We start from the raw sequence: 23,240 nt of genomic DNA on the forward strand, positions 1-23,240 counted from the left end.
CTGTGTTTGCTGCTGACCGTGAGCCCGGGTGAAGCGAGATCATCTGGTTGTCGTCGTCAGGCACCGTGTTGATGCATCTGCTGTCGGCTTTGATTGGTCCAGGCCTCATCACTGTCATCAGAACCTCCTCCCATTGGTCAGGCAGCTGCAGAACAAACATGACAAAATTTCGTAGTTATGCCTTTTATTTAATCTATTTCTGTACTTTTCTTTCTTCCTCTCATCTCTTCACATGCGGAAGACATACATGTAAAGTCTTACAACTATCACCATTCTATCATGGATTTACTTCTGTCCCGTCTGGCTCTGATCCTTTCAAAGAGTATGGAGTCAATATTGTATGTCATCCTTGTTGTTGTCTGTCTACTTAAATAGCATCAGTATCTATTTCTGCCATATATCTGAAATATTTATATATTCTTGGGCATTTTATGCCATTTCAAAGAAAATATCCGCATGTCATGTCTGGGAAGTTTACGGCTTAAACTTCCCAGACATTAGCAGAAGTTTATTAGCAGAAGGTCTCAGACTTTTTGTAAAATGCTGTATGTAAAACTAAAAGGCAGTGATCAGAGATCTGGTGATGCAGATTAGATGTGTTGTCTCTTCATTATGTTGCTGTAAATTTCAGTAAATATGAGGAAAGATGCCGTGTTTGGAAGTACAGAGGAAGGAATAAAGTGCACTGTGTCTCTAAGTTTAGTTAAACATCTGAAATGTAAATGAATTTGGTTTCATTCATCTGCAGACCTTAGTGGAAACTATAAGTAAAACCATATGATCTAGTCGAGAAGGATTTTTTAATAAAGAAAGATGATCAATAATATGACAGACCTGCCCCAGTGGGAGGGGCTACAGGCCACCACAGGTAGTCTCACCTGTGGCTCGTAGCGGATGAGGATGTCGTACTCCATAGAGTGAGGGATGTTGTTGACAGAGAACTCCAGGAAAGCCCCCTCTGGAACATTGACCAGACCGATACCTGTCCAGGTGGGACTACGGTCCTGAGGGTGGGGCCTCGGGACCACCGTCACTCCCTGAAGAGACAAAACCTGATGAAGCCTCTGACTAGCTCACATTTCACACAGATCATTACCAAGTCACGGTTCAGAGTAAGAGAAAACTGATGTTTTATTGTGAAAAACACAAATTATCTCCATGAGTTTAGAACAGACTGTAGTAGTAAAGGGTTAGCAGTTATAAAACAGCAGGTCCTGAAGTAGGGGTGGCATGGCTCAATGGGTAGAGTGGCCGTCTTGTAACTGGAAGGTTGCCGGTTCGATCCTCGACCCGTCGTGCTCATGTCGAGGTGTCCCTGAGCAAGATGCCAAACCCCCTAATTGCTCCTGGTGGGTCGTGGTTAGCGCCTTGCATGGCAGCTTCCACCATCAATGTGTGAATGTGATGTATCATGTGAAGTGCTTTCGCTAAACGCACTATATAAATACAACAGTTTAACATTTTATCCCTGTGGGACACATTTAGCAACCATGAGTAGACTCTGAACACACTGGTCTACAATTTTTTAAAAGTTGCCAGCTTCTGAAATAAATTGTATCAATTCTTATTTATTTTGATGTGCTGAATTCAAATATGAAAACCATTTTTTATGATTGGCTACTATTGTTGTATATCTGGGTTTTTTTAAACCTTTTTTAATGTGCAAACAGTGAAATTTCCCAACAAAATTGTTACTTACGGCTTTTTAACATACTTAAAGTTACTTAATATGCTTAAGTTACTGTTTTACCATGGCAGTCAGATGATACAAATTTTGTATGTTTATCAAGCAGTTTTATGAATCAGCTTCCCTGCTGCAGTATACCAGGTCACCTTCCATGTCGAAGAATCAAATCAAGTCCTTTTGACGATAACGAAATGAAGAAATCCCAACATCATCAGCCAGGAGATTCCACTGCTATAATCTGGAGCCCAGTAGTTCTGCCTTACTCTTGGGCAGATCCAGATTCCTGACCAGATTATTGAGTTCAATCTGGGTTATGAGGTGAGGGTGAGGTGACACTGGCTGAAAAAAGTCTGGATCATGTGATGGTGATGGCTGTGGATCATGTGTTTCATCCTCCTCCTCATCAGACTCTAGTGAATACGATTCAGGAGGTACAGGAATTGGCAGTCCTTCTCCATGAAGCACTGGACACAAAGCAGATGCAATATTAGGATATTGCACAGTCCACATTTTCTTTCTGGACAAGCCTTTCCCAACTGGAGGAACCATGCAGAAGTAGAAATCATTGGTGTGGTCAGCTGGCTCACGCCATACCATGGGAACAGCAAATGGCATTGATTTCTCCTTCTTACTGAGGCACTGTCGCTGATTCGTTGCACAAGTGTTGCAACATATATGTGGAGCCCAGTTTTTTATCTTGATCACCAATTTTACAGCCAAAATAAAGATGGTAGGCGTTTACCATAGGGGTTATGCTGCGCTTTTGGGATGCAAAAGTCACTTTGGCACAAATGTAGCAGAAGCAGTCGGCATTATTGATGCATGTGTGAGGCATTGCTGCATATCATGTCACTTTATACCTGCCACATATACAAGTTTCACATGTTCTGTACAGAGTTATTGTCACTTTTATTTAGGGTAGTTGCTAGAGGTACGGACCCGTACCCGTAGCCTGTGGACTACGGATACGGCACCTTCCATTTGCCAATCAGATACGTGAGATCTGGTCACGTGACTCCTGGTAGACGCTAGCGGTACGGACCCGTAGCATCGGTACTACAGGTACGGACCCTAAACCTGACCCTAACACTAACCCTAACCTTAACCTTTGCTTACCTTTCAACAGTTTGCAGTGGTTAGCAGCTTCTTGATTCGCGAGACTCGCGTACGGGTCCGTATCTGTCTGGCAAATGGAAAGTGCCGTATCCGTAGCCCACAGGGCTACGGGTACGGGTCCATATCTGTAGACACTACCTTTATTTAGAGGTCCACTCAGAGCTACATTTTAGTTTATTTCTACTTTTCTGAGATATTCTTCTATGCTTAACACAACGTAAATTGTATTATCCTGAACCAAGGCTCGTACATACTGACCTCCTGCGTATCTCAAAAACAAGAGCCAACTGACACTTTTAAACATCAGATTCTTTCTCACTGACCCAAAAACACAAGAAATGACTACTTTTATTTCAGAAGCTTTTTGGTTGTAGACCAGTGACATCTGAAACAGTCTGCAGGTAGCAACACCTTCAGGCGATCAAAGGTGACTCACAGGCCCAAACTTGGCGTCCTCAGCCTCATAAGTGTAGTGATCCAGAGCGATGAAGTAGAATCCAGACTCCACCTGATCACAGCGCCGACCAAACATGTGATCTCTGCAGACACACTGACCCCTCACCTGATCACACCTGCAGACAGCAAGGAAATGATTAACACATGAAGAAGAAAGTAAAACCAACACAAACAAAAGAAAAGCTAACTGAACAGTCACAGACATTGGGAGAAAACTGAAGAACATCTGAAGAACTGAAACAGAATGAACACGATATGATCTTAAAGTGGCAGAGGCTCCTCTAGGAGAACCACGGAAGATCTGAGAGGTTCACTCACTGACGTCCACGTTTCAGTGAAGGCGACTACAGTGTCCAAGTGCACCTGAAGGCAGCACCGATGGAAACGTGTGTTCATCCAGAAACATGACAGTGGATGGAGGTGACACCCAGACCTCATTCCTGACAGGAATTTCAGTTTGTTGCTTGCAGCTGTTTGTGGAGTCATTTCTCCGAGTTCATTAAATACCTGCAGCAGGTTACCTAGTTCACCTCATACAAGTGAGCTGCAGGAACATCCTGAGTGACACAGTGTCGTCCCCAGGTAAGTCATTAGCAGTAGGATTTTATTTAATATAAAATTCTAATCTAGTTACAGAAGTCTAAATATTTTTCAGTCATAACAATGTCCCATTAATGTCAGTGGATGTTTCATTGACTGTTATCTCTGTAAAGAATAAATTACCAGTTAGCCAACTAACAGAGACAAGACCTTATACTGAACAGTATGGAGCTGTCATTACCAAACTGTCACACAGGGACAGAATTTACATTTTATACACAAACATACATACATATACATATATATATTTAAATTTTTTTTTTTCCCTGGACTGTTTTGGTCATCCACAAAAGTAAAATGTGCATCAGGTAATGTTTACGCCGCTGTTTGCTGACTTTAGTTTGGATGAAATGCAGAAACATCAGTTAATTTTGTCTCTCAGAGCTCACTTTGTTTCTGTCTGCTCTTCTTGTGTGATTTTTTACAGTTTAATACTTCTTGGTGTTTGTTTTCACTAATTTTGTGCATGCTTTATCAGTTTGACACAGTGTCACTTGTTTCCCAGTAAAGACTGAATAAATCAGACCTAACGGTCTCCATAAGGTTGGACCAGTTCAAAGAAGGAAAAACAGTTGGTTAGTTCCTCCTGATGGTAAATTCTGGATTTATCCTGGGACCATGTTCATGGAGAACTTCTCTTTAAGTAAGAATCACAGAAACTGATGAGTGCAGATCAACCAATGGATCAAAACTGCAGACCTGGAGAGCACCTGGGGAACACCTGGGGAACACGTGGGGAACATACACCTGAAACAAGCAAACATTTGTGGGATTTGAACTCACTGGTTGTTTTTGGCTCCTCCCAGGTCACAGTCACATGATCTGCAGCCGTCCATGTCATTACTGAGACCCCAATGTTCAGACTGGAAACACACACAGAGACACACACACAGAGTAACACACAGCTGTGGTTTCAGTCTTCAGTGTTTAAAGGCGACTCTCTGCTGTTGTTTCTCCCCACATACTGGTCCCAGTCTGACCAGTTCAACACTCTAACTGGAAGCTAACTGGTTGCTGGTCAGTAAATGTACTGGACGTTGTTTCTCACCACACACTGGTCACAGTCTCGTCCAGTCACCAGACGTTTACAGAAACAAACTCCAGTTTCAGCGTCGCAGGGGTTTCCTCCAGGAACGGTTCCCAGAGGACTGCAGGTACACGCTGCAAAAACACACAACACACACATTAACACAACAACCATCTGCTGTGTCATAAATGGAGTGAATTTGTTTTGTAAGGTTTGGGATTGGCCTCCCTGTACCTGACTAACCCATCCATCACTGCCCATCTCGTTTAACACTTGATCAAATTCAACCTCAACAGACCATCAGACCTGCAGAACCCAAAGAGTCAACTTCAGCATAGATCCCAAACCACTGGTCGATCCGTTCGACTCATTCTATTTGTACAACAATTCTCCTTCAGAACAACTTTCCCTCAGTGATGGACTACCCTCTAAAGCCACCTGTCCTGCATGATGCTCATTCCTCAGCCTTCAGCCACACCAGAAGAGAGCTCTTGAGCTCCACATCAATATCATCTCCCACTCAGGGTTAGGCTGAAGGTTAACTCTAACCCTATCCCTCCATAGCCCACCAAAGCACATCTCCACCACAGGAAGCCAGGAAGCGAAACTACCACCAGAGACTGAACTGTGGCTCGTCTGCAGTGCACTCTGATGGGAAATTCATTTCCTTCAGTCACTTTGACAGGTTGCTTCAACTCTACTATACATCTACTCCAGCCCCAAAAAATCCAAGCCTCCCGGTGTCTGACCTCTCATCACGTTACACCATAGTTTTCATGCCTGTGGCTTCACAAATCCACATGAACATCCATCCTTTTATCCACTGCTCTACCCTTCCTTCAGCTGTTCATAATGACACAGTTTCTGCTGTTGCAGCAGTCCAAGAACCCATCTAGTGACCAAGATTCATCTGCTCAACTGCCACTTCCTTCAGGTCTATCATTTCACCTCCTTCTTGGCACAAATGTTGTCCACCTGGACAAGAAGTCCAAAAAGAATTTCTGGAAGGGCCTTCAAACAGCCTATTTTTCCCAGTTATCGGTGTTAGCTACGTAGTCATTGCCATATGGAATTGTGATGGTAAAATAGCCTGATTATAGACATTTCTTCCTCTCATGGTTCCTAGTTCAACAGTTACCAAACCCTTCAAATGCTTCACAGCAAGCCATCCTTAACACAATCAACTGTCATCTACAACACACAACATCATGCCTTTTTTCCATTCCACTCTTAAAATCTGCTCATCCACCACCCAAATTTTCTTCTTTGGAATCAGCTGTTTGTTCAGACTACTCACTGGCAACCACTTCCCCTAAATTCCATATTCCATATTGCTTCTCAAAGGCTTGCAAATAAAATAACCTGCCCACACTGAAAATGCTTCCCACTATCATCTGATCTTCTCAGTCATTGTTACACCCCGATGAGGCTCCTGTTTCTCCTCACTTGACCTAACCCAAGTATCCATGTCCTTGCTCCTCCTCAGAACACATTCAATCCATTCCCTCTGCATCAACACAGCTTCCACTGGTTATCTCCAGCACTCCACCCTAAAAACTCTGACTGCCTCCATCAACTTAGTTCCATATAAACAAGATTTTTTGGAGGTCACTAGCAGGTTTGGATGAAGTGTAAGCTGAGATGAAAACTTCACTCTTGGTGTACTTCTACCAAACCTCAGGAGTTACATCACCCCAGATTAGCCAGACGACTTCCCATCCATCCTCACCTCAACATCAGACATGTTTTTTCTATACTCATTCCTATCACCCTCACCTCATTTACAACATGTCATTGTTCTGCATGTGTTGTGTCTGTTGTTGTGTTGTGTCATTGTTCTGTTGTTGTGTAGCTGTTGTGTTTAATTTCATACCTTTGCAACCTTCCGGTTGGTCACTCAGCCCATAATGCGCCTGTCTGCAGCGCTCACAACGTTCTCCCTCCACGTTGACTTTGCAGCGACACTGACCGGAGATCAGACCTGCTTGGACGTCTGTGGTTCGGTCACAGATTCCTCCGTTCAGAGAGCCCAGGGGGTCGCAGTTACAGGCTGCAGAAACACATTATTGATCTGGATTATTAATGTTAATTAACTGCTCATTATTAGCCCTCTTTGTTGGGGGAAACTTAAGGTTGATAGTGAACTTTGGTTGACTGTGTTGAGCACTGCTAATGTCCAAAGGTAAATAAACTCATACTGTGCAGTGGGAAGAGTGAGGGATAACATGGCATGCTGTGTCTCGGTTTCCCCAGACTCAGGACATAAACCTTGAACATGTTGTAGAAACTCTGCAGGGCACGTTAGCCTCCTGATGCTGAGCTGGATAAATTAAGTTCTGAGCAGGTCTGAACCAGATGGAACCACATCAAAGACCTGAGCTGTGCTCCCTCCCAAACATTCCTCCATGTTTAGTCTCACGTTCAGCCTTTAATCTTCTTCAGTGGAAATGTTGCAAAACAATCCCACCTCAAAGTTTATCTCTGTAAAGGAGCTGTTGGGTAGAACACATGACCTGCCCAAACACACGGTGTTGATTTAATCAAGAATGAATTTCTGTTCTTTAAGAAACACCATGTAACCATGATGAGATAGTTTGATTTTTAAACCTCACACATGTGAGATAATGACAGACTAGAGAAGAATGGACTCCATTAAATCCTCCAGTCTAGACTTAAATCAATGTTTCTGATGTCTGCTGTGTTCTCAGCTATGATTTATTGAAAATAAAATCCTCACCTTAAATACTGGTAGATATCTCCAAAAACAGCTGGGCACTAGCTATGTTAAGTTAAACACAGTGACAACTGGGTTAGGATTAGTTAACCAGCCTAGACTGGGTTAGTTAACCAGTGTGGACTTTATTAGAGTTGCTTAAATGGTGTAGACGGGGTTGTGGTTAGTTAAAGAACCAGGTTACAGTTAGGGTTAAACAATAAGGACTGGTTTAGGGTTGGTTAAACTGTGAGGACTCACGCTGGCAGATGTTGGGGTCTCTGATGTCTCTCTCCGGATGCTGGTAGTAAAACGGTTGACACTGCTCACAGTTGTGTCCAGCTGTGTTGTGCTGACAGTTTTCACAAACGCCTCCGCTGACATTTCCTGAAGCCACGAACACGGCCATGTCGAAGTGACACGAGTCCGAGTGCTGGTTACAGTTACACTCTGAAGACACCACAGAGGAAGAAGATGGAAATCAGTCAGACTGAGTCACAAGTAGGCAGATTTCAAGAAAACGTCAGACGGAGGTCAGGCTGACTATCAGTTACATTCTGTTCCATCCTTAGCAGGTCAGTGAACCCCGACACACCACAAAAACTGTTCAGGAGAACCCGGGGAACACAACAGAGCTAAGATGTTCACCCAGGTTCCACACTCCCCAGATCCAGATCTTATTGAGCATCTGTGGGATGGTCCAGGATCAGCCTGATCTTGGTAGGTCTCTTCTGGAACCCACAGAATCCATACGACACTTCCAGAGGTGCTGAGTCCATGAATCACTGGGTTAGAAGAGTTTTAGCACCATGAAGGGACCAACACAGTATTAGACAGCTGGTCTGATGTCATACCTGATATACATATATATGTGTGTGTAGACAGATATGGACAGATAGGGACAGGTGTAGACATGGTTGGACAGGTGTAGGACAGGTGTGGACTCACTCTTGCAGGCGTTGGTATTGCGTCCCTCAGCTGGCCTCCAGGGAAGGTCGTGGTAAAAGTCCTGACACAGTTCACAATTCAGACCTTTAGTGTTGTGGTTACACATGCAGTGGCCATGAACCTGAAACACAAATAAAACCAGTAATCAATAACCAATCAATACACTATAATAGGAACACACTGATGCAAGTATCATTATGTACTGATTATACAGTTTTAGATTGTTGTCAGAGTTAGCTAACCCTCAGACTCTCCTGCCCCCTTGGGATTCTCCTGCCCCTCCAGGACTCTCCTGCCCCCCCATGACTCTCCTGTCCACCCAAGGCTCTCCTGCCCCCTCAGGGCTCTCCTGTCCCCCCAGGGCTCTCCTGCCCCCTCAGGGCGCTCCTATCCCCTCAGAACTCTCCTGCCCCCTCAGGACTCTCCTGCCCCCTCAGGGCTCTCCTGCCCCCTCAGGGCTCACCTGCCCCCCCAGGGCTCTCCTGCCCCCCCAGGGCTCTCCTGCCCCCTCAGGACTCTCCTGCCACAGGACTCTCCCGCCCCCTCAGGACTCCCAACCCCCAGGACTCACCATGCCTTCCCGGGCCAGGCTTGCCCCCTGGATGGGGGCACACTCAGAGGCGTGTCCGTAGCAGAAGCAGTTTCCTCGGACCACCATGTCGTAGATGGAGTAGTAGTACTTCTCTTTGATCTCCATACGAGAGTCCAGCAGGTTGTCTCCAAGCGTGTGCAGTTTGGTGAACTTCACCCGCAGGTTGGTGATCTTCAGCATGTCTAACCAACAACAAATACTGATCAGTGACTGATCAAAGACTAATCAATGATTGGTCAATGACTGATCAATAACCCTGAGCTAATTTAGGCTCAGACATACTCTGTATTCGCGGGCTGTAAGGATCATCGATCTTGAATGCCGGATCCAAAACTCTGAAAATCACCTGGATGAATGGTACAAGTATTAGCAGTATTAGTAGTACTAGCAGTAGCAATTCCACAATTGTACTACTTGATTTAGCTTTTATCTATCTGAGGGTAGAGCAGTAGTAACAGTAACAGTAGTAGCAGCAACAGTGATTGGAGCAGTAACAGTAACAGTAGTGGTAGTAGTACTAGTAGTTGTACCAGTAATAGTAGTGGTAGCAGCAGTAGTACTAGTAGTAGTGTCAGCAGCAATAGTACTAGTACTAGCATTGGCAGCAGTAGTACTAGTAGTAGCAGTAGCAGCAGTAGTACTAGTAGTAGCAGTAAAAGCAATAGTAGTAGTAGTAGCAGTAGTGGTACTAGTACTAGCAGTACCTCTCCTTCGGTGGACGGCTCGATGTCAGAGTAGCGTGAGTCACAGATGACATCATCAACCTTCTGCATTGGACCCTGGGAAATGGAGGAGAAGGACGTCTCGCAGTCGTAGGCGAAGTATCGGTAAACCTGCCACGTCTTCCCGAAGTCAGCTGAACGCTCAATCACCATGGCAGCAGGTCGGAACGTCTGAGGGCAGAAAGGAAGCACCCAGGTGATCCACAACGTACTGCAGGTAAAGAAACTCACCTGGCCCTGACCTCTGCTACAGGTTACATCTATCAGCCTGTGATTAACCACAATCCCCTGCTGTCTGTAAACTCACCTTGAAGGTCATGATGAGATGTGTAAAGTGGAACTCAGCTTCTAGGTTCAGTTGGATGGTGACGTTCTCCAGACCTGCAGAACCACAGATTAATCAATACATCCCTGATCAATACTATTCAGTATTCACAGAGTTCACGTTACATCAGCCCAATATCAGTTATTGATTACTGATGAAGAGAATTATTCTGAATGAGTTCGTGTTCTACGTTCATGATCAGGATTGGTTCTAATCAGAAGCTACCCCAAGCAGCTGCATTTATTTAGGCTAATGTCTTTGTTCTCCCAGGAAAGAACCCCAACCCAGGAACATCCTCCAGCAAGGACCCGCCCACAGCTGGAGAACCTCTGATCTGGGAGGACAAGGGCTGTTAGTCCACCTTAAAGCTGGAGAACCCTTGATCTGAGAGGACAGAGGCTGTTAGTCCACCTTAAAAAAAACCCTCTGATTTGGGAGGACAAAGGCTGTTAGTCCACCTTAAAGCTGACAGAATACTACGTCGGCCAATCAGACGTCTGCTGGGTCTCAGTGGTTCAGTCTGACCGTAAACTAACTCATCCTGGATGTTCAGCAGGAAACTACTGGTAAATGTTCTCCTGCTCAGTGTAGATATTAATGATCTGCTGCTGGATGTTCCACCATCTGTCATATTAAATGTTCTACTGATGTTAGTGATCTGAAACCAGGTCTAAATGTTCTCTCACCGTTCTCAGACTGAAACCAGGTCTAAACGTTCTCTCACCGTTCTCAGACTGCCACCAGGTCTTCAGTCTGTTTGGGGCGAACGTTGTGACGACGTTCTCGATGCGATGGCTGCTCGTCTGATTGGCCTGCTCATCGTACAGCGCCATCGAGTCGCACATGAAGCATTTCTTTTCATCCTGTTGGAAACAGACTGTGGGTTACAGAAAGGATCTAGACACAGTGAAGAGAACGACTTTAAACTCCATTAAAACCTGTTGATAGTTTTACCTGCTGGGACAGAAAGGATCTGAATAAAGAGACCATCTTTATGACTTTAAACCCATTAAAACCTGTTGATAGTTTATCTGCTGGGACAGAAAGCCACCAGACTGTTTACAGGAAGAATTCTGCAGATTTACACTGAAACACAGGAAGAGGTGCAGATAGAGGAAGATACCTGCTGATAATTCACAGACCGAACCTCCTGAAATCACCTGAACCCTCTTTTAATCACCTTAAACCTGCTACAATGAGCTGCAGTGGATCTGATTCTGGACCTTCCATCAGTTGGATAATCATAGTCTGGTCAGCCATCAGTAAGAATAAGTATAAAACAAGTATCTATCTATCTATCTATCTATCTATAGCAATAAATATAAAACATGTCAGTCACTAGAACTCTGCAATCTACACACATGGAATCATTCTCATACAACTGGATTTAAACCAGTCGTAGTAATTAGCACTTTCGCCTTGAAGCAAGAAGATCCCCAGTTCAAATCCCGGGGTGGGTTTTCTCCGGGTACTCCGGCTTCCTCCCACAGTCCAAAAATATGCTGAGGTTAATTGGTTACTCTAAATTGTCCGTAGGTGTGAATGTGAGTGTGATTGTGTGTCTGTATATGTAGCCCTGTGACAGACTGGTGACCTGTCCAGGGTGTCCCCTGCCTTCACCAGAGTCAGCTGGGATAGACTCCAGCACCCCCCATGACCCTAGTGAGGATAAAGCGGTGTATAGAGGATGGATGGATGGATGGATCTAAACCAGTAGAAACTGGATCATTTTACAGTTTTTCTCAGTGGCTTTGGTACATTTCTCTAATCATCCTCGACATTTGCTAAACAGTTCGGTCATTTCTCAGAACAATTCGTACAAATATTAAAACTCCATGGATTACCTGCTAAAGTTAGTCTCTGGCTCAGAATCCTGAGTTCATCTCTAAAGTAAATTTGCATCAGTGAACATGTCAGGTCCATCAGAATGACCAGTCATGTTGTCATTAGTGGATAGGACGGTCAGACTGCTGAGTCATGTTCTCATTTGTGGATAGGACGGTCAGACTGCTGAGTCATGTTGTCATTAGTGGATTGGACGGTCAGACTGCTGAGTCATGTTGTCATTAGTGGATAGGACGGTCAGACTGCTGAGTCATGTTCTCATTTGTGGATAGGACGGTCAGACTGCTGAGTCATGTTGTCATTAGTGGATTGGACGGTCAGACTGCTGAGTCATGTTGTCATTAGTGGATTGGATGGTCAGACTGCTGAGTCATGTTGTCATTCATTCATTCATATAGGTTTATTTCGAACTTGGATCAAAATAAAAACAATACATACATATATGTATAATTTATACATATACAACAAAATAAAATAAAATTGTAGCTATGACAGCATTTTTTTGTACTACCAGTAATCAATTTCATAACCAGATTTTGTTCATCATTAGTGAATAGGATGGTCAGATTGCTGAGTCATGTCATCATTCTGACAGTGTTCTCTGGAGGGATGTTCTGATTAAACTATGGATAAAGTTCTGATGACAGTTATTGGAAATTGTAAGTTCCACCTTAGTGTACTGGGAGATATTGATTCCAAGAGACTGGACTATGGAAGCAAATCAGACTCATCAGATTCTGAATTTTAAAAGCTGCTGAATTTCTGACTTTGAACTTTTTTGCATCAAAATTATGTATGTGAATTTTTGATGCCTGAATTTAGCTCATCAAAATTCTAAAAACCAGTTAAAAGTTCGGTAGTGTCTACAGATACGGACCAGTACCCATAGCCTGTGGACTACGGATACGGCACTTTCCATTTGCCAGACAGATACGGACCCGTACGCGAGTCTCGTGAGTCAAGAAGCTGCTAACCACTGCAAACTGTTGAAAGGTAAGCAAAGGTTAAGGTTAGGGTTAGTGTTAGGGTTCGGTTTAGGGTCCGTACCTGTAGTACCGATGCTACGGTTCCGTATCGCTAGTGTCTACCAGGAGTCACGTGACCAGATCTCGCATATCTGATTGGCAAATGGAAAGTGCCGTATCCGTAGTCCACAGGCTACGGGTACGGGTCCGTACCTCTAGCAACAACCTAAAAATTCAGTGTGTTCAAAATTCGCCATCAAAAAATTCAGTGTTCACAATTTGGCATCAAAAAATTCGCTGTTCACATCTGGGGGACTTACATAAATAATCGATCCTAGCCAAAATCGAACAAATGCCCAGCCAATCAAGTGACGCTCCTCTGGTCATGTGACACGGACAGTTGACCTCACAAGACCGAGGTAACCATGGCTACCAGCGTGAAAGATGGCGCTTCGGTGAGTGTATTCATCCTTTATGTGTCCTCTATGTGGTTTGTTTTTGTGAAAGTCAGTAACCTGTAATGACTGCACAGTGACGTGGTGGTTAGCACTTTCGCCTTGCAGCAAGAAGATCCCTGGTTCAAATCCCGGGGTGGGCCTGGGATCTTTCTGCATGGAGTTTGCATGCTCTCCCTGTGCATGCGTGGGTTTTCTCCGGGTACTCCAGCTTCCTCCCACAGTCCAAAAATATGCTGAGGTCAATTGATAACTCTAAATTGCTAGTAGGTGTGATTGTTTTTTTGTTTTTTTTTAATTTTGTCTTTATATCTGCTCAGAAATGACACCAACCACCCATGGTGTCATTACTTAAGCTGCCTGCAAATTTTTTTCTTATTTGTGACTGTGACCATCACCTGCCCTCATGGTAAATTAACCTATCATGTTTATTTCAAGCTGTTTCCTACATTATGCCATTGAGGGCTGTGCACACCCAAGTGAAACATAAAGCAAACACAGGACAGACAAAGGACAGACAAAAAAGAGGCATAGACAGTGTTCTGAGAGAGAAAGTGCATTATATTTATTTGTGCTCTTTAATTCACACCTTGAAACCAGTTATAAATCCAAGTCCCTTCGCAAACACCAGATACAACAGAATCCCAACAGGATCAATCATGAAGATGTCAGGAGGCCACAAGAAGGATAGATAAAGCAGAGTGAGATCCACAGACACTAACCCAGCAACCTCCACTGACTCAGCGACCGGAGGAACAAACTCTATTGAGTTTTGGTAAGCCCCCTGACCCACGGAAAACCCCTAAAAATGGGGGGGGGGGGGACTGAAAATTTTTCGCCCGTGAGCTGGAAGTGTGTCCTCTTTTCAGAGAAACAGAATATGGTCACCCTACTACATAAAGGCCCAAAAAAGGCCCAAAAAAGGCCACCATTGTTAGTCCAGTGAACAGCATCATGCCGCGTCTATCACATGAACAACGTCTCCGGGCACTGGGTATGGTGGAGGCCGCTTTGAGCTACAGTGATGTATCCAGGCGTATGGGCTGTTCCCAACCCACAATCAGAAGCCTGGTCCAAAGCATGCGCCGACGGATTGCTGCCTGCATCCAAGCAGATGGAGGCCGTACTCGGTATTGACTGTTGTGACTTTGTGTTTGGCAGGTGTCGTTTTCTTTTGTGAAATTCTTCATTTTGAAATCATTCTTGAAACTTCAGATTTTTGTTTCTGTATGCCAATATGCTAAACAAATGATTCATATGAAGAAAGTCCAGTTTCAGGCTTCAAAATAAAAATGATGTTGAAAAATATGGTCTCAAAGTTTTTAATGACTGTCAGTGTGCATTGGGGTGATGTGGCGGCTCTCGCTAACAGGCAGAGTCAGGTTACCAGGTTTAAATTAAGGGAGTTAACATACGGTGACCATGTTTGTACAAAATTTAACAATTGATTTTTATTTGAAGCAGAGATTTTCTCCATTGAAATGTGATTTATTAGGAGGTTCAACCAGAGGTTGATGTTCAAAGATTGCTTATTTTTCCAGTTAACAACGATTGTTTTTTTGGCGATGGCGAGGCTATGAGTAAGGATTGAGATTGTTTGCGTGGTAGGTCCGTTGTTGTTAAGTCACCGAGTAAACACAGACTTGGAGATAAAGGAATCCTGCAGTTTAAGATTGCGGAAAGCTTTTCTGAGACGTTGGTCCAGAAATTTTTTACGGGGGTGCACAGCCATAGAGCATGAAAATAAGTATCAGCAGTGTTCTGGGAGCACTGGAGACAGATGTCGGAGTCGGAGAATCCCATTTTGTTCATCATATATTGAGTAATATGTGTTCTATGGAGGATTTTGTATTGGATGAGTTGTAAGTTTGTGTGTTTTGTCATTTTAAATGCATTATCGCATATTTGAGTCCAGAAGTCTGGTTCCGGAGATATAGATAGGTCTGACTCCCATTTAGAGATAGGTAAATGTATTGTATCAGTGCTTAAGAGTAACTTATATATTTTAGAGAGGGTTTTAGTTGTTGTCGGAGAAAGCTTTATGATTGCTTCAGCTAATGCCGGCGGCCGGAGCGTGCTTTGAAGTGTTGGGATTCTTTTCTTAATAATATTTTTAACTTGTAGATAATGTAAAAAATTCCCGTTTTTTATTTTGTATTTTTGAAGCAAGTTTGTATTTGACATGAACGTATTATCTGAAAAGAGGTGGTGGAGATGTGTGATTCCATTCTGCTCCCAAACAGCTAAATGGAGCGGCTGATTGTTAACCTGAAAATCAGGGTTGTACCAAATGGGAGAAAACTTACGGGGCTCCAATTTAGAGTTTGCAATTTCTAATGCCTTCCACCAAGCGGTCAAGGTGGAGGAGATCATTGGGTTTTTAAAACAGTTGTGTCGTTTGATGGATGTTGTAATAAAGAGTATGTCTGAAAGTCTGATGCTATTGCAATCCTTCTGTTCTAATTCTAACCAACAGTTGGCATCTACGGTAGGTTGTGTCCATAGAATAAGATATTGTAGCTGGTTAGCTAAATAATAATGCATAAAATTTGGTGCTTCTAAACCTCCTTCGGCTTTACTTTTCTGAAGAGTAGATAGACTGATTTTTGCTTTTTTATTATTCCAGTAAAATTTTGTGATAGCCGAGTCCAGCGATTGGAACCAGTTGGACGTTGGTTTGAATGGAATCATTGCAAAGAAGTAATTTATTTTGGTAGGATTTTCATTTTGATAGTAGCTATTCGTCCCATAAGAGATATAGGGAGATTGTTCCAGCGCTGTAGGTCATTGGTGATGTTATCCAGTAATGGGGAAAAATTTAAGTGAGTTAATTCAGATAATTTAGGTGAAATTTTTATGCCTAAGTATTTTAAGTTGCCTGTAGGGAAAGAGTAGTGAGGGTCCTGGTCTGCAGGACTCTATGAATTTTCTGTGATCAGAAGTAATGTTGATTTTGTCCAATTTATGGAATAATCTGATAACTCTGAAAATTTAGTTATTAAGTTAAATACTTCCCTTAATGAAGTAGCCGGTTCTTCTAAATAAAGTAATATATCATCTGCGTATAAATTAATTTTGTGTTCTGTTGCCCCAGAGCGGATTCCTTGGATCCTGACATCCTGGCGCACAGCTGTTGCCAACGACTCAATGAATATCGCAAATAACAAAGGAGAGAGTGGACAGCCCTGTCTGGTGCCTCTCTGTAAGGTGAAAGTCTTTGAGGTGATTCCATTAGTGGTGACAGTAGCTTTGGGAGAATCATATAGTGCTGATACCCAGTGAATAAATGACTCTCCAAAGCCAAGCTTATTTAGAACAGCAAAGAGGAAGGACCAGTTAACTTTGTCAAAGGCTTTTTCTGCATCCAACGATATGATAACTGCCTTTTTGTCCTGCTGCTGTGACATGTTAATCAAATTTAAGAGCCTTCTTACGTTGTTGGTAGAGTGTCGACCTTTAATAAAGCCGGTTTGATCATTATGTATAATTGTTGAAATTACTGTCTCTAGTCTAGATACCAAGGCCTTTGCAATAATTTTAATGTCGGTGTTAATTAGTGATATCGGGCGATAACTTGATGGAAGGGTCGGGTCTTTATCTGGCTTTAATGAAAGTTTAATTGCTGCTGTGTTCATGTGAGGCTGTATGTGACCACTGGTTTTAATTTCTGTTACTAATCTAAAAAACAGTGGAGCCAGCGTTGACCAGAAATGCTTCAAAAATTCGGCCGGAAAACCGTCTGGACCTGGTGCCTTACCATTAGGCATACTGTCTACAGCACTGGACAGCTCATTTATGGACAATGGAGCATCTAGGATATTTTTATGTTCAGTAGATAACTGAGGCATATTTAAACTACTGAGAAATGCCTCAATATACTCAGGGTTGGGTTTGTTATTTTCTGAATACAGATTCCAATCATAAGTGTAAAAAATATGATTAATTTCTTCTGGTGATTGCGTATACTCACCAGTTGTCCCTTTTATCGCTGTTATCAGAGATTTTTCCTGATTGCGTTGGAGTTGGTTTGCAAGAAATTTGCCTGATTTGTTATTATGCTCAAAGTTGTTGTATCTCAGTTGTTGTATTATGAACTCGGTCCTTTTGGATAACATCTCATCTAGCTGTATTTTTGTATTTTGTAATTCAGTCCATATTTGATTATTTGGGTTTGTTGTATATTCATCAGTTAGTTGTTTAATTTTATCTTCTAGATCTCTTTCTAATTTTTGATCTTGTTTCTTTTTATAAGATGAATATGATATAATTTTACCTCTAAGTACTGCTTTCCCTGCTTCCCAGAGTAAAGATGGAGATGAGTTTGGAGAGTCATTCATTTCCAGATAGTCTGCCCACTCTCTCCTTATGATCTTATCGAACTCTTCATCTTTTAACAGTGAGATGTTAAAACACCATTGTAACCCTGGTTAAAAATTGGACTATATTAAAATATTATATCAAAATATACGAAGAGTAATATATTAAAAATATACGAAGATCCTATTAAAATCATTATATTAATTATTATATTAATACAGCACATAGTCCTAGTCATATGACCGGTTGCTTCCGGGTTATTGTGGCCGACCAATCGCGTCGCTCGTTCAGCCGGTGCTGCTTGTTATTCACCTTATTCAGGAAGTGAGGCAGGGCGGCGCCATTTTTGAGATCGACTTCCGGTTGACCGTCTTCGCACTACAACAACATCGAGTCCTCTCGCTCCTGTAGCTACTTTTAACTGTTCTTTTAAGCGATTTTAACATGTTTGGCATCAATTGTGCTGTCCGTGGGTGCCACAACTGGGGAAAGATGAAGCTTTCTCTCTCTCAGAATTGTTTAGAGCACAGAAAGGTTAGATCTGAATGCTGCTGACCAGCTCATGGCTATGTAAACACACAGCTTGCATCGGTCACTGTCAGCGCAGCTACAGCGATTCTAACAAAGTTCAGTTTCCACTAAAGACCTAGCTATGCCATCAGTGAGGTAAAAAGATACTCTCTGCTATTTTGAAACGTTGTTATGACTGCGGTTTGGTCAGAATCAGTTTTTTGTTGCTCCAGGGAATTAGCATTAGCTTGTGACAGGGCTAATAACACAGTAAACCGCAGGAGCTGTTTCAGAAATGACAATAACAACCTCCGTTTGCACAACCACATCATATATACATGAATCAAATAAAGTTTTATTCAAATCAACATACCTTCCATAATATCGCAGCAGCGTGACTGCAGGACCGTCCCAACCCAGCGATACAGGAGCATCCTGTGGTCTCCACCACTCCATGTGTGAGGTGGTACTAGCCTGACTCAGGCTGCCATTAACTTTAAGAAACGTATATTCCCGTTCTTGATGCAACAGAAGAGCGCCGACTTTACCACTGTGCAAATATTGATAGGCTTCAGTGCTCTTATAATTCCTCATAGCCGAGTGATCAACGCCAAGAGACAACACAATATAGTTAAAAATATCGCCATACATGACTTGTGGCCACTTTTTCATGTCATCCTCCCACTCTGTAATAAGTCACGGATGAGGCAGACTTGATCCATTTCTGTTTTTTTAAAGAGGTTTTTGTTACTTCCCACATCACTTTCTCAGTTGTAAACACCGCCATGACCGAGTTACCGGAAGTGCTACTCAAAACAGGAAGTCCCGCCCGTTGGAAAATGGGCGGAGCTGAATAAGGTGAATAAGCCACTCGGTGTTGGTTTCCGGCAGTAGCGTCGGGAAGCACACTGGATGGCTGCCACAGGTCAGTAGTGTCTAAATTCCATCGAAATAACTTGTCTAACTTATCAAGAATACTCATCAAACGGTTATTCTTTTAGTCTTCGTCCACCGTGGAGAGGAGGAACCGTTGATCGCTGGGTATGTGGGGATCGTCAAGGGAGTTGGTGAGTCTGTCTGTTCAGTGTTGTTGGTTGTGCTAACGAGCGTTAGCATTAGCATTAGCATTAGCATGTCAAACGGAATGTAATCTTGACTACGTCGTTCTTTCTCATTCATTGTTTGTGTGGGTATAATACCGGTAGACTGATGTGCAAACACTAATCCATTTGGTTTAATTTGTACTTTGCATTGTTATCGAAATGTTTAGTAAACTGTTCCGTGATTCTGTTTCTACAAATGGATGACTTGTGATGGAGTATTGATGGTTGCATATTGTGTACACGGAAAGATAGTGAAGTAACTTGACAATACTGATGTTCCATTAATTTTAAACTAGCTAGTGATGATGAATTGTGACACATGGGTCCTGTTGTATATCATACAGGCCAGGTCTCCTTGTGTCCTATTGAAGTGATCACCAGATGGCGAGCTAAGTTACCTGGAGCCCAGAACCTCAGCCTACAACCTTCTGCTGGTGCTGCAAGGAGGCTGTGGCAGCCTTAATCCACCCCACGTTTACTCACACACACCCGTGCGCATCATCCGAGGCTTGTGGACGTTAAGAGATTCTTGTGTTGAGCACTCAAGGATTCTTTACATTGTGCCCAGTCGAACTGAACTGAATTACTTGCCGGGATGAACTACGCATTATCACACTTCTCTGTGTGTGTGATCTGATACCAAACTGGTTTCCCCATTGTGGGTTAAATGGTTGTTGTTTTGTTTTGTTTATTTTTTTTTTGTAAATATTCCATCTAAATGCATGCATACCATATTTTCTGCAGATTGTAAATATTTGGTTTTTTGTTTATTTTGTATATTTAAAATTCACTTCAATATACGGTACCAACACCAAGCATAATTCTCTGCCTCCCTGTGTTTTAATTATTGCACTATCACCTCCGAGAGCCGAAACTAATCTTCTGATCTAGCCTACTTTTAAATTTCAAATTCTAAAATATTAAAATAAATATTTTGAAGTGTGTACATGCTACACCATGTTGGAGGTGGTTTAAAGGTGAGGTCAGTTTGTAAGGAGAGGGAGACTGGTGCATGGTGGCTGATAATAATAGGGTGTATTCTTGTAGAAATTTTCTCGGCAATAGAATTATTTGTAAGAAAAAAATCAATTCTTGAAAATGATCGATGCACCGAGGAAAAGAAAGTAAATTCCTTCTTGGTTGGATTTTTTAGTCTCCAGCTGTCGCCAAGGCCAAAATCATCCATATATTCCTCTATTACTTTAGCAGATTGAGATTGCCTTGTACACACGTGGACAAAATTGTTGGTACCCCTCAGTTAAAGAAGGAAAAACCCACAATTCTCACTGAAATCACTTGAAACTCACAAAAGTAACAATAAATAAAAATTTATTGAAAATTAAATAATCAAAATCAGCCATCACTTTTGAATTGTTGATTAACATAATTATTTAAAAAAACAAACTAATGAAATAGGGCTGGACAAAAATGATGGTACCCATAACTTAATATTTTGTTGCACAACCTTTTGAGGCAATCACTGCAATTAAACGATTTCTGTATTTGTCAATGAGCGTTCTGCAGCTGTCAACAGGTATTTTGGCCCACTCCTCATGAGCAAACAGCTCCAGTTGTCTCAGGTTTGATGGGTGTCTTCTCCAAATGACATGTTTCAGCTCCTTCCACATATGTTCAATGGGATTCAGATCTGGCCTCATAGAAGGCCACTTTAGAATAGTCCAACGCTTTTCTCTCAGCCATTCTTGGGTGTTTTTGGCTGTGTGTTTTGGATCATTGTCCTGTTGGAAGACCCATGACCTGCGACTGAGACCAAGCTTTCTGACACTAGGCAGCACATTTCTCTCCAGAATGCCTTGATAGTCTTCAGATTTCATCGTACCTTGCACACTTTCAAGACACCCTGTGCCAGATGCAGCAAAGCAGCCCCAAAACATTACTGAGCCTCCTCCATGTTTCACCGTAGGGACAGTGTTCTTTTCTTCGTATGCTTGGTTTTTGAGTCTATGAACATAGAGTTGATGTGCCTTACCAAAAAGCTCCAGTTTGGTCTCATCTGTCCAAAGGACATTCTCCCAGAAGCTTTGTGGCTTGTCAACATGCATTTTTGCAAATTCCAGTCTGGCTTTTTTATGAGTTTTTTTCAGCAGTGGTGTCCTCCTTGGTCGTCTCCCATGAAGTCCACTTTGGCTCAAACAACGACGAATGGTGCGATCTGACACTGATGTACCTTGGCCTTGGAGTTCACCTTTAATTTCTTTGGAGGTTGCTCTGGGCTCTTTGGATACAATTCCAACGATCCGTCTCTTCAATTTGTCATCAATTTTCCTCTTGCGGCCACGTCCAGGGAGGTTGGCTACTGTCCCGTGGGTCTTGAACTTCTGAATAATATGAGCCACTGTTGTCACAGGAACTTCAAGCTGTTTAGAGATGGTCTTATAGCCTTTACCTTTAAGATGTTTGTCTATAATTTTTTTTCGGATGTCCTGGGACAATTCTCTCCTTCGCTTTCTGTTGTCCATGTTCAGTGTGGTACACACCTTTTCACCAAACAGCAGGGTGACTACTTGTCTCCCTTTAAATAGGCAGACTGACTGATTATGAGTTTGGAAACACCTGTGATGTCAATTAAATGACACACCTGAGTTAATCATGTCACTCTGGTCAAATAGTTTTCAATCTTTTATAGAGGTACCATCATTTTTGTCCAGGCCTGTTTCATTAGTTTGTTTTTTTAAATAATTATGTTAATCAACAATTCAAAAGTAATGGCTGTTTTTGATTATTTAATTTTCAATAAATTTTATTTATTGTTACTTTTGTGAGTTTCAAGTGATTTCAGTGAGAATTGTGGGTTTTTCCTTCTTTAACTAAGGGGTACCAACAATTTTGTCCACGTGTGTATGTGTTGTGTTATTGGAGCGATCTACTGATGGATTTAGGACTGTGTTGAAGTCTCCTCCAATGATAACAGTTGAATTTGCTGTTAAGTCAGATAGTTGAGAGAAAAATGAATGAAAAAAGGATCATCATTATTAGGGGCGTACAAATTCCCAGTAGTATATTCTTTATTGAATATAGTTGCCTGGATAATAATGTATCTGCCTTCTGAGTCAACTATTATGTCATTTAAAGTGAAGAGTAGGCTCTTATGAATAAGTATAGAGACTCCTCTTTGTCTACTGTTATAAGAGGCAGAATAAACCTGATTGAAATTCATGCCAGTAAGTAATTTTTCTTCAGATTTTTGTCAGTGGGTTTCTTGTAGGAGACAAATGTCTGCTTTTAATTTGGAAAAATGGTCTAGAATTTTTATTCTTTTTGCCTGTGAGTGAGTGCCACACACATTCCAGGAGACCAGAGTTAGTTTATGCATATAGACAGTTTAAGTTCAGCCTTGGATGTATATCTATGTGAGCTGCTTACTGGTATTGGTATGTTATGAAATAAACTCAGTCTACTGATGATGTTGGATGGATGTATAGCAGGTTTAAATCTATGATGGGTGTGGATAACAAGACTGTAAAACATGTCAAACGTGAGCACAAAAGAACAAAGAACACTGGTGCCTCGACATATATAACACACAAAAGATTTACATAGGGAGTTTGTGTGGGGGGAGAGGGGAAGTGTGAGTTTAGGTGGTTAGGGGAAGTAGAGGGAGGGGAGGTAGACAAGAAGGTGAACAGAATGGGGTCAAACATAAAAGTATAGTGAGATTAAATATATACACACACACACACACATACACACACACACACATATATATATGTATATATATATATATACATATATATATTTCATATTTCAACTCATCAACCCATCTGGGATGATTTGGGCTGCATTTATCACTATCATTGCACATTAACTCTTGATATAACACGCTGTGATAGAATGGTCG

At 42.2% G+C, this 23,240-nt stretch overlaps 1 protein-coding gene across 10 annotated transcripts in view; it reads right to left on the reverse strand.

The window, feature by feature from the left end:
• The window catches only part of LOC110971039 (laminin subunit beta-1-like), a 176,029-nt gene that overhangs the window by 51,083 nt on the left and 101,706 nt on the right, over positions 1-23,240 (reverse strand). For 8 of the 10 annotated variants that reach the window (XM_051951629.1, XM_051951628.1, XM_051951633.1 and 5 more), the window contains 13 exons: positions 10,911-11,049; positions 10,169-10,242; positions 9,844-10,032; positions 9,422-9,485; positions 9,119-9,321; positions 8,548-8,668; positions 7,861-8,049; positions 6,760-6,936; positions 4,908-5,020; positions 4,643-4,722; positions 3,240-3,375; positions 879-1,037; positions 18-145 (listed from right to left, as the gene is read on the reverse strand). In XM_051951629.1, the coding sequence (XP_051807589.1) occupies positions 18-145; positions 879-1,037; positions 3,240-3,375; positions 4,643-4,722; positions 4,908-5,020; positions 6,760-6,936; positions 7,861-8,049; positions 8,548-8,668; positions 9,119-9,321; positions 9,422-9,485; positions 9,844-10,032; positions 10,169-10,242; positions 10,911-11,049 (1,772 nt within the window). Of the gene's footprint in view, positions 1-17; positions 146-878; positions 1,038-3,239; positions 3,376-4,642; positions 4,723-4,907; positions 5,021-6,759; positions 6,937-7,860; positions 8,050-8,547; positions 8,669-9,118; positions 9,322-9,421; positions 9,486-9,843; positions 10,033-10,168; positions 10,243-10,910; positions 11,050-13,316; positions 13,460-23,240 lie in introns of those variants that run through there. The other 2 variants (XM_051951634.1, XM_051951636.1) reach the window with 2 other exon arrangements.

Source organism: Acanthochromis polyacanthus, chromosome 8 (assembly GCF_021347895.1).
Source record: "Acanthochromis polyacanthus isolate Apoly-LR-REF ecotype Palm Island chromosome 8, KAUST_Apoly_ChrSc, whole genome shotgun sequence".
In the NCBI taxonomy this organism is placed as follows: Eukaryota; Metazoa; Chordata; class Actinopteri; family Pomacentridae; genus Acanthochromis; species Acanthochromis polyacanthus.